Source organism: Alligator mississippiensis, chromosome 1, assembly GCF_030867095.1.
Source record: "Alligator mississippiensis isolate rAllMis1 chromosome 1, rAllMis1, whole genome shotgun sequence".
Lineage (NCBI taxonomy): Eukaryota > Metazoa > Chordata > Crocodylia > Alligatoridae > Alligator > Alligator mississippiensis.
Genome location: NC_081824.1, coordinates 44559328 through 44573868, shown reverse-complemented (window position 1 = coordinate 44573868; position 14541 = coordinate 44559328). Strand labels below are relative to the sequence as shown.

Genomic DNA, 14541 nt, shown 5'->3' with positions numbered 1-14541 from the left:
ATATCAGAAATCATAGAAATAAAGTAAGATTTCTGAAACAAAAGTTGCCTCTCTCTGTATTAAACCTTGTAAGTAAGTTAAAGTGAAAGGTTCTTCAGCCACATAACTAAAAAGAGAAAAACAGAAAGAAATATTTGTTTTTTTATATATATTGAGAGGGGGTAGGTATGTTTTAATAACTAAAATAAAATTATTTGTATCAATTTTCAGTAATGATGCTGGGGGCAAAAGCAAGACATCTAATGGGAATAAGGACCTAGAAATGGAAATCACCACATACCAGTCAGAATCAAACTCAAATATCAAAATGGTCTCGGGCCTAGGGGACTAGATCATCTCCATCATATAATTCTGTAATAAGAGGTCTCTGACTATGGATTTTTAATTACTATATCCAGTTAAGGTAGAAAATGCACAATAGTTAATATTCTATTCGTTTTAGAAAAGGAAATATCCATTAGGTATCTATTTTAGAAAGGGAAAACAGATGGATGCAGGAAGCCACAGGCCTATTAGTCTGACCTCAAGACATTGAAGGAAAGAATACATGGAGGTAAATGAAAAATTGGATAAAATGCCACATGGGTTTACCAAAGGTAAATTGTACCATGCAGGTAGGATTGTATAACCTTGAGGACTGGAATACTAGAAAAAGGAAATGAAATTTAATAGTATAAAATGCAAAGGCATTTATTTAGGGACTAAATTTCTGCCATAAACTGGAAACCTATTAGTTGTAAATGACAGAAGATTACAAAAACCTGGGCATGCTAGCTGATCACAAGATGACTAGCTACTGCCAAACTCATGAAGTTGTGTATAAGGATAATATTATCCTAGCCTGTATCAAGGAAGGTATTTCCAGTACAATTAGAGAAACATAGCTGTCATTGTACAAGGGACAGATGAATACTGTTTACAGTTTTCATAGTTTCATAGTTGGTAGGGTTGGAAGGGACCTGAGCAGATCATCAAGTCCAACACCCTACCATGGCAGGAAAGAGTACTGGAGTCAAACGACCACAACAAGGTATTCATCTAGCCTCCTCTTAAAGACCCCCAGGGTAGGAGCCAGCACCATTTCTCTTGGACGTTGGTTCCAGATCCTAGCTGCCCTGACTGTGAAGTAGTGCCTCCTGATGTCTAGTCTGAATCTACCCTCTGCCAGCTTGTGACTGTTATTTCTAGTCACTCCTGGTAGTGCTCGGGGGAACAGGGACTCCCCCAATGCCTGCTGGTCCCCTTTGACTAGTTTGTAAATGCCACTAGATCCCCCATCAGCCTCCTCTTGTGGAGGCTGAACAGGTTCAGGTCCCTTAGCCTCTCCTCATAGGTCTTGCCCTCCTGCTTCCTAATCATGTGAGTGGCCCTCCTCTGGACCCCCTCCATGTTGTCTACATCCCTCCTGAAGTGCAGCACCCAGAACTCCAACTGCAGCCAGTACTCCAACTGCAGCCTGAGCAGTGTCGCATAGAGGGGGAGGATCATCACCTTGGACCTGCTCGAGATGCATCTGTGGACAAGGGGTGGTTGGCCTTCCTGACCACTTCCCCATACTGTCAGCCCATGTTCACTTTGGCATCAATAATGACTCCAAGATCCTTTTCTGGCTCTGCACTGACAAGAAGGGAGTTCCCCAGCGTGTAGGTATGCTGCTGGTTCTTCCTCCCCAGGTGCAACACCTTGCACTTGTCAGTGTTGAAACCCATCCTATTCTCATCCACCCACCCCTGTAACCTGTCTAGGTCCAATTGCAGCCTATTCCTCCCTTCTAGTGTGCCTACTCCCCCCCACAAGTTTTGATCACTCTTGTTCAAGATGATGAATTCAAAGTAGAACAAGATCAAAGAGGACTATAAGGATGATCAAGAGCATGATGAGCTGATGCTGTGTGTAGAGCAGTGGTTCTCAATCTTTTTAAAGTGAAAGCACTTCTCACAAAATGCCAGGTCTTTGTTTTCACTCTTTTCTGACTACAAAAAACACAAAGCAGTTTTTCTGTTCTAAAGAATTCAGAAAGACCACAACAATGGATTTATGTTTGAAATACCTAAATTTATCTTGTGAAATATGTTTGGAAACCTACCAGTGCTAACATTGGTTACATCTACATGATATGCTTTATGGCACAGTAGACTAATTTGCTACACAATGAGTGCATCTGCATGAGACGCTACATTGCCATAGTGATGAGCTACAGTGATATAGCATCAGTGGGCACAAGCTGTGATGCCAATGCTATGTTGCCATAGCAATGAGCTATGTCACTGTAACTCATTGCTACAGCCACAAAGCATCTAAAAATAACTGTGTGCAACTGAGACTGCACAGTTCTGTGGGTAAAGCAAGTACTAAATGACTGTTCAGTATCAAATGCACAGTCAGGGGCACATGTAGATGCATCCACTAAAGTGTCACCATCTACACATGTGTGGCAATTAGGGCACAGTAGACTAATTTACTGCACTGCTGGATAGTCCCATTAGATACAAGTGGTATCCAGCAGCACGGTAAGTTACTGCACTTAAATGTGCATGTAGACAGTGATGTTGGGAATAGTTTACTCTGGCTCAAATTGAGCTGAAGTATATCCAATCGTTCTAATTACACATGTAAATGTGGCCATTTTGTCACACCCTGTGGCACACTTGAAGGGATCTCAAAGTATCTCTGGGTGCAATGGCACCCTGGTTGAGAAATAGCAGGGTAGAGTAAAAGAGTTTTGCGTATTTAGCCTAAGAAAGCAAAGGCAGAGAGGGATTTGATCTATGATCTCTGTAAATTCATGAAAGGGTAAACACAAAGCAGGAAGATGAACTATTTAGTCAAAGGGACACTTGTGACACAAGATAAAATGGGTGTTAACTGACCATGAATATATTAAGGCTGGAAATAATGAGAAAGTCTTTAACTACTAGAGGAGTGAGATTCTGGAACAGTTTTACAGTGGAACTACTGGAGGCAGAACTCCTAACAATTATTAGATAGAGCGTGGTCCATTTGTGGCAGACATTATCTAAAGACAGTCTCAGCAGACTGGACTTGATAATCCAGGAGCTTCTTTCCATTCATGTTCATAAGCAGGTTACTGTAGTGAAAGTTTTCTGGCCAAGTGGAACAACGTTTGAGTAAACGCTTGTACTTCTTAAAGAATCTAGACAGCATATTACATTTATAAATTGTTGCATGGACTCAGTCCTTAACATTGGTGTCTAATAAGGCAAATAGAAAAGTATTAATCTTATAAATTAATGAAATTAAGAAAAAGAGGGTATTCAATGCTGCTGCATATCTTGCAATTCATAAATTACATTACTGAAATAACATTTTCCAACCCTGCTGATTACGAGAGTAGTCTTAACTATGTAAATCATTGCTGCGGTTTTGGTGTTTGGTTAAATGCCTTGAAACAATTTAAAAGGAACAGAAAATAACTGGACATCCCTAACTTCTTCCTTATACTGAAACAGCTTTTAGTGCTAATCTTCTCACACCTACCATGGCAATGAAAAGATGAAAACCCATTGGTTAGTTTATTATGATTATTCATATCATAACAGAAGGGGCTATAAGTGTAACTTTTGACTGGAAGATTTTCACTTTATGGATAGTAATCAAAACAAAACATCATTTTTCAACACACCTAAAATCATTTAAAATAAGCAACAACAAAGTAGGAGTCCAAGGGCCTTGCTACATGTTAATTTTAGGTGGCTTCTGGAGTTCTTAATCCCTGGATTATCCACACATTAACCTGTGTAACTAATTTAAGCACCCTTTAGGTGGTTTAAAGTTATGCTACTCCAGGCTAGGTTTAGCTCTGAGTTGTGTTACCCAGCTTGTATTGCATTAGACACATCTACACATGCCTCTACAGCATCATTGCTACTGCACTGTCATTTACTACTTTCTTTAGTAAGTACTAAAGAAAGTGCAGTAACTGCGCTGTGCTGGTGGTGCATGGTTTTTTTTTAGCTGCTATATCTACGTAGTGATGCACTATAGCAACGAGTCATGTCGCTACGGCAACATAGTTCTGGTGTCACAGTCTGTGCCTGCCAACACTACATGGCTGTAATACATTGCTACAGCCATGTAGTGTCTCATGTAAATGCGCCCACTAACCTGTAGCCACTCTAGGTTGTGTGTTAGTGTAAACAGTCAACACTCCCCCCTCCCACTGGCCTGGACTGGGCCAACTGCCCTCCCCCACCATGTTCTCCCTCCCAATCAAGTGACTATCCACTACTGGGCCTCCCTCCCAGCAGCCCAAACTGGGCCCCCTTCCCCTGCCCCCTACCAGCCCAGATTGACCAGCTGCTCCACACCCCCCACCTCCCTGGATTGGGCCCAATGTCTCCTGCCCCTACCAGTACCCCAGATCCTTGCTCATCCATCTCTGCCCTTCTGGTTTACTTTTAGCTGCCAGCACAGTCCCCAGAGAATAGGCAGGGAAGGGCAACCTGCCTGCCTGGCCCCTGCCAATGCAGTCACTGCCATCAGTGCCCCTTTCTGGGATTCTCCAAACTCAAACTAGCACCAACACCAGTCAACATTTGAGCAGCTCAAAGTACAATGTATAACACAACCCTAAGTAAGGGCAGACTTTTAGAGTTTTGAACGGCCATTAACTTACCTCGGAATTCAGGAGAATAGAGAGACACAGTTCTAAAATTAAGTACAAGTTTGGGGATTTGTTGCTCATTTGGTTGGTTAGTTTGTGTAGGTTGCTAAAAGAAAGATGACAATGAAGAAGAAAAGAAAACATGGAATTATAAGAGATTATTAATTATGACCTAAATATCTTTAGGTTTCTCTTGGTATGGAGGGAAGTTGCTTGTTAATGGACATATATGCTATTTGGTTTTGAAAATGTAATGGTCTAGGTTGGAATTTGTTGGGGTGGGGAGCATTGTACAACCATTACATCAAAAACATAATGGTCTTTCTCATTTTAATAGAAAACTCCAAGATATTTCATGACTGTTTGTCATACATTCTTGCAAGTCGTGTAATAACAAGGATGCCATTTCTTTCCCCCTGAGCCATAAAATATGTTGGCAAACTAGTTGAAGGATATTTGCTTAAAACATTATGTTCCTTTGCACAGGGATGTTGGTTTCTTGCTCCCAGTGATTGAACTAACCAACTGTATAAGGGGACTATGTTAAGTCTCTGTAATAGTACATACCCTTTTCATACTTGTTCACAACAGATAAGGAACATATGGAAGGCAAAAAATATGTATTTAACCAAATGCTTTCAAATTCTGGTAGATGCCTTTTTAAAAGAAACTATATTGACATGAAAACCTATGTACAAGGTTCAGATGTCAGTCAAGTTCAAGCTGGCAAAAGGGCATATCTGAGCTTATTTGATATAGGAATGACAAGTGTAGAATAACTGCATGCTTTACTAACCTTCATGAATCTGAATTTCTTTAAACTGAGATTGCACTGTGGTCTACTGAATGTCACTGCCCTAAGGCATATGTGGATTGTACCAGCCATCTGAAACAACTCACTTTACATCTCTAAAGCTCCTTTTTCTTTGTATTTCTTCAGTCCATCTAATCTATTTGGATAATCTATTTGCGTCGGGGATTGCCACTAAACTATATTTGTAGAAAACCTAACAGAATAAGGACTTGATCAGCTGGAAACTTTACATACTGCTGTAATGTAAATAATTATAAAACAGCAGTAAATGAAGGGTGCACATAAGCATTGCTTTTCTACTATTGGGAATATAGTTCATTTGGTAAAAATCCTGCTGGACTAAAAATGGTATACACAGTTGACAAATCTACTGCATCCAATCAGGCAGTGTTTCTATCTGTTCAACGCTTACTAAAAAACCATAACTTTTGGGGGAAGATTAGAATACAAAAATATACTTTTAAGGATATGAAACAGTCCTTTAGCAGTTCTTTGAGTTTCATATAACTTCAAATGTTAGTATTTCTTAGGCTCTCCCTTGTCCAGTTTCCTAAAGGAAACTTCATAGGGTTTCTATCAAGATGCATCCAATAAATCTTTTTAAGTTCAAGCACATAGTTAATTTAACATTGAAACTTCTTTCTTAACTAAACTGAAGATGGCTGAAGATCAAACAAAACAAAGCAAAACAAAATAAAATAGAAAATTGCTTATTTGTTTAAAAAGTCTGTAGTTTTCATTGTTTATTCTGATGTATTCTACAGGTATTATGAAGTACATAATATCTGAAATGTTTCTTCAGGCACAACTATATTGGAGTTTCAAAGTTTCCGTAAAGTTGCACTGTTTCTCTGTTTACCAGTTAATTTGATTTGTTCCTTTTCAGATTTCAAACTGAAGTTAATTATGATACCCTAGAAGTCAGAGATGGGCCAGCAAACTCATCACCACTAATTGGAGAATATCATGGTACACAGGCACCACAGTTCCTTATTAGTACAGGCAACTACATGTATCTGCTGTTCACTACAGACAATAGTCGTTCCAGTGTTGGCTTCTTAATTCACTATGAGAGTAAGTAATATTTATCTGATGGATTTCTGTTTAACTATTTAACTAGTTAAATAGTTAATAGTAAATCATTTAAATAGTGAAAATGACAAGTAGATTCCAAGAAATGTGTTTGCCTAACACCATGCAATGTCTTTCTTATACCTTAATTAGGGACAGAGTCTGAAACTGTTCCTCATATTGAAAAAAATATCTCCAGGGCTTGTTCCGTGTTAAAGGAATAGGGGACCAGTCAAGACAAATAAGTGTGTTAAAATGTGGCTTTTGAACAGTAAAATCTTTAGGACAGAGTTCTTTTTTTTTTTTTATGGGTCTGCTAGTTAGGCACAGTTCTTAGTAAAATTTCCCTTAATCCTTAATTATGTCTTAAGGGCTAAGTACAGGCAGTCAAAAAGCCCAAGGCTGAAATGATTCAATCTTCATAGGTTAGTTGAAGCTGTGTAGATTGAATTGATAAGCAAGTGAACAGACATTCACTTTTGATTCAGGAAATGTAGCCACATACCTGCAGTGACCCAGGCCAGAAGTTGGGAGGTGCTAGAGCAGTGGTCAACAACCAGTGGATCTTGATCCACCGGTAGATCTCGGAGCTTCTTGGAGTTGATCTGAGGCTGGGGTTGGGGGCTGAGTGCTCACATGTATGCATGCATGTACCCCAGTCCAGCAGGTAAGTCTGTGGGGGAGAGAAGGGGCGGAGGCTAGATTGAGGCCCCCACTGTGAGGGACAGTGCCGTAGAGGCAGGAGCAGGGGTAAGTTGAGTGGGGTCCTGGCTGGGTGGGACTTACCTGCTGGGGAGGCATGCCCCCAAATATTTTTTTTCTCCCTCTGCCTTGATCTGCCTCCCCCCCATCCCTCCCCACAAACTTACCTGAGGGGCACGGATGGGGGGCATGGCAACAGTGCATGGTAGATCTTGGGTTGCTTTTAAATGCCAAAGTTGATCTACTTCAAAAGTTTGGAGACCTCTGTGCTAGAACATGCCTCCCTGCTCAGCTGGAGCAGACAGCTTGGACCAAAGCTAACCTGCCCACCCTGTGGGGTGGTGCAGGGGGGTGTTGTGGGGGAGTTGCAAAACATCCTGGGATATTGGGGGACTGTGAGTTAACTAGAATCTGGAGGGGATCTGGGACAGAAACTGATTTAACTTAAATCAGTGAAGTCTGATACTACATCCATCCAGGTTTATCTTAGTGTAACTGAGAAGGGAAAGTTGGGGCGGGAAACCTGGGCACCACATTTATGTGTGTTGGGGGAGCAGGGGGCAGCACAAAAATAGCCTCCAGCACAGTGGTGCTTGCACCACCATGATCAGCAGTCGGGGCTTACCCTATGTATTGTGGTTGTTCTGCTACACTCTGTTGCCTGAGTAGTGAAAAGTTGTATACTAGACAATGAGCAATGAAATAATCTAAGATGACCTCTAGTATGAAGAGCCTGGCTAGTGGACATAAAGGAACTGAGAGTAGGCTGTTGTGAAAAGCAGATTTGAAGAGTTCCCGCAGTCTGGAAAGCCTTTGAACTCCAGAGGCTGACTTGCCAAAAAATGTGTTTCTGAACCAAGTTATCTACAGAACAGTTTTTAAAGAAATTCTAGCATCAACATGAATCTGCCTTCTGTAAAGTAAAATACTCATTATTTGTTTCTCTTAGAACAGCTTCTGAAAATCAGTTAAATCTTAATGGTTTCCATAAGTTGGTAGTCTGTTAATCGGGAAAGAAAAGCAAAAACTTGAGCTAGACTTGAGCTTTCTTTCCCCTCCTCCCCCCAATGCTTCTCTACAACATATATATGACTATATGTGAAACATCTCTGTTAAACTTAAGACAAGGGTTATATTTCTAATCTAACATTTTAATATTCTCAGATATAGGTGATTATTTGGTTCCTGTCCCCACCACTCTCTTCCCTACGGGGGGGTTCAGTGTGGCAGCAGTGCTAGAAGCTCTTACAACTTCCTAAGATGGTTTCAATGACTGATACATTTCTTGTAAATGCTGTAGCTAATAAAAAAAAATAGCAATCCCAATAAAAAATAAATACGTCTATAATAGATCTGAGTAGGGAGGGGAGGAGAAACAGATATGTTTAATGAGCTTTATCCTGTGACTTACGTTAAGAGACAGATCCTACTACATATGCATTTGGTGGATAGGTGTGATCCTATTCCACCCTGTTTTGTGTTGCTGAAAAACCATTGGTGTAAAAGACAGGGAATACTCTTCCCACCCCCCCCCCCCAATTAAAAAAAAAACAACTTTATTTATTTATTTATTTTTATTTTATTGTGAGCTAGCCTTAAGGGTTAGATGATAGTGGTTTATAAAAGTAGATCAACTGATGGCTTTTCATAGAATCATAGAAGTAGGGTCAGAAGGGACCTTGTAGATCTTCAGGTCCAACCCCCAATTGATGATTGCTACTGCCATTTTCAAAAGATAATTGTTAGATCTTTCTTCACTGTAGCTTTTACAGGTTTTACACTGGTGGATAGGCATGATTTCAATGTTACTTTTCTTAATGTATCTCAATGCTTTAAGTAAAATCAGAATCAAGCCCATTATGTGTAGTTTCCGGTCCAAAGTCACAAACACGGAACATACTGGGTTAGATTGTGTTCCAGTTTTTAGATGCCTAAGTGGATCCTATTTTATTCTGCTCTTGTCATGAAAAAAAAATCAATGCAAAGGTGAAAGAGTCCTCCACAGCTTTTTTGTGATTCAAAAACATATGAATGAATAGATTGTTAGGGAGTTGAACAGGGTGGGATAGAATTATGCTTATGCAGAACGGAATAATCCCCAGTAACAGGTTTACAGGGACCTGAGCAGGATGGAATGGGGAGTGGAATAGAATCAAGCCTCTGAGATGCTAATCTTAGTGTGATAACCATAGCAGCTTTTAAGTTCTGTCAGATTTAGATTTCCATTTTCAGTTTGAAAAAGTCTATGCCATAGGATATGTCCAGGGCATTGGATACACATTGAAGAAAGAGGCCTCATACTTGAGTCTCACTCTGTAGGATGACAATCTGTAGCCAGAAATATAGTTTGTTAGCCAAAGAACTGAAGTTGGTGACTCAGCAGCAAATCTGGGAGATAAAATATGGGTTTAGGGCCAGGTTCGGATCCTCACAGCCAGGCCTTTTTACACAGCTACCCATGGTTAGGGCTAGCTGAGGTATCTATGTAAGGAATGGAACAAGGGAAGCACTATGTAGATAAGTAGAATACATGGCAAACAGTAATGTGTTTGTTAACTATATATATATAGCAGGGTAACTATATATATGTAGCAGGCTTGCCTTTTGGAGCTTGGGTTGAGTTCCAGGCTTGAAATCTTGCTGTTTTGATTGGTGGAGCTCATCCCCAAATCAGGAGGCAGCCAGAGGAGTTCAGTCACAACCCTTTCCTGAGAGGAGGGGGAGAGAAGTTCCTCCCCCCCACATCCCCCGTGGACCTGATTGAAGACTGCAACACTCACGTCTGGAAGACTTCAGGGGCAGAGCTCTGGAGCATATAAAAGGAGCTGCATGCCCAGCATAGGGGAAGCACATCCAGGAAAGAGAGAAGAGTGGGGCTTAGAAGAGCTGAGGAGAGCTGCTCAGCAGGGCAAAGCAGTAGCCCAGAAGTGCCCCTGAAGACTTCCATCAGCAGGGAATGGCAGACAGCTCCAGCAGCTAGGCTCTCAGTGTCCAGCATGGCACATGGCATCCAGACACTGGGAGCTGCGTGAGGCAGCTCAGGTCAGCAACCTGTGGCGTGTGGCCAGAGACACAGTGCACAAGCCGGTGCATGGAGTAGGACCTTTGGAGCACTTGGGTGGCTCAGGTCCTCAACCCCCAAAACGAGGCTGGGAGCTTGGTGCAGGAGGTGCTGCACAGAGGGTCCAGAAGTGGACCAAGCCTGATGCTGCATGATTCATAGATTCATAGATGCTAGGTTCAGAAGGGACCTCAATAGATCATCGAGTCCAACCCCCTGCATAGGCAGGAAAGAGTGCTGGGTCTAGATGACCCCAGCTAGATGCTTATCTAACCTCCTCTTGAAGACCCCCAGGGTAGGGGAGAGCACCACCTCCCTTGGGAGCCCATTCCAGACCTTGGCCACTCGAACTGTGAAAAAGTTCTTCCTAATGTCCAGTCTAAATCTGCTGTCTGCTAGCTTGTGGCCATTATTTCTTGTAACCCCCGGGGGTGCCTTGGTGAATAAAACCTCACCAGTTCCCTTCTGTGCCCCCGGGATGAACTTATAGGCAGCCACAAGGTCGCCTCTCAACTTCTCTTGCGGAGGCTGAAGAGGTCCAGGTGCCCCAGTCTCTCCTCATAGGGCTTGGCCTGCAAGCCCTTAACCATATGAGTGGCCCTTCTCTGGACCCTCTCCAGGTTATCCACAACCCTCTTGAAGTGTGGCACCCAAAACTGCATGAAGTATTCTAACTGCAGTCTGACCAGCGCCCGATAGAGGGGAAGTATAACCTTCTTTGTTCTGTTCATCATGCATCTGCTGATGCACAATAAAGTGCAGCCGAGGCCTCTGACCCATAACAAAAGGTTGAGTCTAGAGAGCCAGACGGTGATCGGGCTACTGAGACAGCTGACAGGGCCAAGCCAGAGGCCCCAGAAGCCCTGCATAGTGGAGCCCTGTTCTAGGGGACAGTGACCCCCGACCAAAGCCCACTGCAGGTGAGAGAACAGCTTGGCACAGAGGATGAGGACCACCCTCCAGGCCTGGGAGCCGTGAGTTGCAGGGAAAAGAGGATTCCCACAGGGGAGGGGAGTCCCCTGCCTGGTTAGTTAAGGGCTCCTGAAAGGGGAGGTCCCACTGAGAAGGCCCCCCTAAAGTTACCATCTTCTTTGTAGGGCTTGGGAAAAGCCCAAGGGCATTGGGGTATCCCCTTGGGATTGTTTATCTTTGAGGTTTATCTGTTTCAGATCAGATGCTTATCTATATCTGGAGCACTGGTATAAGGATTTATGTCATTTACCCAGAGGGTATTGTTGATGTTACTGCTTTAGATATCTTATAAATATATATATATACATTGTACATATGTTTATATCCATATTCCTTTCCCTTGAGATAAGTTAATGCAAATAAATTTGTATATAGTTAAGTCCCCTGACTGGCCTGGCCTGGTTCTATATGGACAGAGGGAAACTGAGCAGTCTGCAGTTCCCACCCCACAGCACACCTGCCAGCTAACAATCCCCTTCAATTGGAGAAGGGGAGTATATACCCAAGTTACCTGGGCTACATATATATAGTGTGTTTAGGGTGTATTGAATTGGGATAATCCTGCTTCTGACAAGGGGTTAGACTAGATGGTGTGTACAGTTCCGTTCCAGCACTACTTCTCTATTATTCTCTAGTTTTATGAATGGAAAGAGGAGAGAAGGGCAGGACAGAAACTGAGAAAGTGAGATGTACACATAAGAAAATATTAAGTAAACAGAACTTCATATATATATATATGTATGTATATATATATAAAACCACTAGGGTGAGGCAGGCAGGAGTGGCAGCCCTGGGAGAAGCCACAGGGGCTGGGAAGAATGATCGGGAGCTGCAAGGAATGATTGGGAGGTGGGGGGATCGAACCAAGAACTGGGGAATAGAACCAGGAGCTGGGGAGAAGCCCCTGTTCATTCCCCCAGCCCCCTGATTATTCCTCTCAGCTCCCAGTTCAATTCCCCAGTTCCAGGTTCAATTCTCCAGCTCCCAGTCATTCCCCCCAGCCCCTGCAGCTTCTCCCAGGGCTTCCAGCACTGCCTACCTCACCCTGGTGGGAGCAGCTAGGGCAGCAGCTAGATGAGCTGTGGCTTAAGCCAGCATCCCTGGGAGAAGCTGCAGGGACTGGGAGAATGACCGGGGAGCTGGAGGAATAATTGGGAGCTGGGGGATCGAACTAGAAAGTAGGGAATTGAACCAGGAACTGGGGGAAATCCCCCAGCCCCTGATAGTTCCTCCCAGTTCCTGGTTTGATCCCTCAGCTTCCAATCATTCCCCCAGCTCCCTGATCATTCCTGCCAACCCTCGTGCCTTCTCCCAGGGCTGCCAAAACTGCCTGCCTTGCCCCAGTGGGGGGCAGGGCAGCTGGGGTAGCAGCCAGACAAGCCACGGCTTCTTGCGGGACTTTTGGCTTAAGTCAGGGCTGCTCCCCCAGCTGCTCCCACCAGCACTGTACACTCTGGCCAAATTTCCCAGTCTCGACGAATCTCTCTGAATTGATTCGGAGTCTTCAGATTTCATTTGGAGAGATTATTGGGTCTCCTAATTCGATTTGGATTCAGAGATTTGGCTGCCAAATTGGGCTGAATCTCCCCCAAATCAAATCCTGAAGCTTCATACACCCCTATTTTCTTCCCACCCACCTAACAGTCATTTTGTCTCACCTACATTTCTCCAATTTGTTTATGAGAAGGTCATATGGGACCTTGTCATAAGCCTTGCTGGAATCCAGATACACTATATCCACAGCATTCCCCTCATCCGACCATATAGTTACTTTGTCAAAAAAGATCAAGCTAGTTTGCCATGACTTGTCAAACTTCCCAGGCATTGGGATGAGGCTAACTAGTCTGTAGTTCCCTTGGTCCTGTTTTTCACCTTTTTTAAAGTGGAGCACTATGTTAGCTCTTTTCCAGTTTCCTGGTACTTCACCCATCTTATTTTAGCATCCCTTACCAGGTGCAGTCATTCTTTATCTTTGCCTTTCTGATTTTGTCTCTGCTGAAGTTGCTTTAGCAGCAACTCTTAAAAAAAAAAATGTTGGCCCTCTACCCCATGCCTGTAAAGTCAGCACCCAAGGCTGTTGTCAGTTTCTCTGTGTTGCAGCAGAAAAAGTCTGTAAATGCAAATTTAAAAAAAGAGAATTGTTAGAAATTGTTAGTTTGGAATGTTAGTAACCATAATAAGAAAAAAAAAGTCCTGGACAATCAATTATCATCATACATTTGAAGGATAAATTTAATTGCCACTGTGATTATAAAGGAATTTTAATCCTGTTTAAAGTGAAAAACTCAGTGTAACCCTTATTGAGGTTGTTACTAGTTCCACAATAATATTAAATTAAGCAAAAATATGCTCATTATAAACTTGAATAAAAATATGACCCTTTAAAAATGTGAGCCTGTACACAATTCATTAACTTCACACCTTTAATATCCATGATTTGGCCTTTTTATATAATTTTTAATGTGTTATGGAACGTTAATAGCAGGCCTTCTAGACCAACTATTATATGCTCCGCCAAAAAGTTAGTAAGTGGTCACTGTTTTCTTAGGCAAAGTTTCTGGTAAGTCATTCCAGATTTTTAGGAGCAACTGATTCATATTGTAAGGAACACTAACTATGGCCTTTAAAGCCTTCACTTTTTTGTCCTTCATTGTCTCAGCTGCCCATGGCAATTTACTCTCTTTCACCTTTTGCTATACTCATTCCTTGGGGTAGATGCACTGATCCTAATCTCTTTTTTTGAAAGAAACAAAGATGGGTATTTATGTTCACAGGTTCTCTTAAAATACATATTCTTTTCCTTATGATAAATTACATGTCCTTGGGTTACACAGTAAAGTCTTAGCTTCTACTTGTGTAGTGCTATTAGGATGCAGTAAACTAATTAACTCTGCTGTAGGTTAGTACTTGTCAACACAAATACTGTACTACCTTCAAGCTATTTATTCTGCAGCAACACACATGTAGACACTGATGAGGTTGGCTGGGGCATAAGGGTGCTTCACTTCAGGGGCTGCCTGCCAGCAAGCCATACACTGGCGCACCCTTGTGCCCCAGCCAGCTCCTCCACAGCACATTTAGCTGGGTCTGAGCAGCCCCAGTCTGGCAGGCTGACCTCAAGCCCCCTGCCACCCAGAGCTGCTCCAACTTGGCTCAACATACTACAGATCCAGGCACACAAGCAAATGTGCTGCCTGGGATCAATAAATTCTAGCACAGTAAGTGCCGGAGTTTATTGTTTCATGCTAATAGCACATTTAGATATACCCTCTGGGAATAAAACCTTTGCAGATGTAG

General features: G+C 42.5%; 1 protein-coding gene across 1 annotated transcript in view; it reads left to right on the top strand.

Annotated features, from left to right (window-relative positions):
• The window catches only part of CSMD1 (CUB and Sushi multiple domains 1), a 2292800-nt gene that overhangs the window by 1727715 nt on the left and 550544 nt on the right, over nt 1-14541 (top strand). The window contains exon 17 of the mRNA XM_019488443.2: nt 6325-6512. Within this exon, the coding sequence (XP_019343988.2) occupies nt 6325-6512 (188 nt within the window). The remainder of the gene's footprint in view (nt 1-6324; nt 6513-14541) is intronic.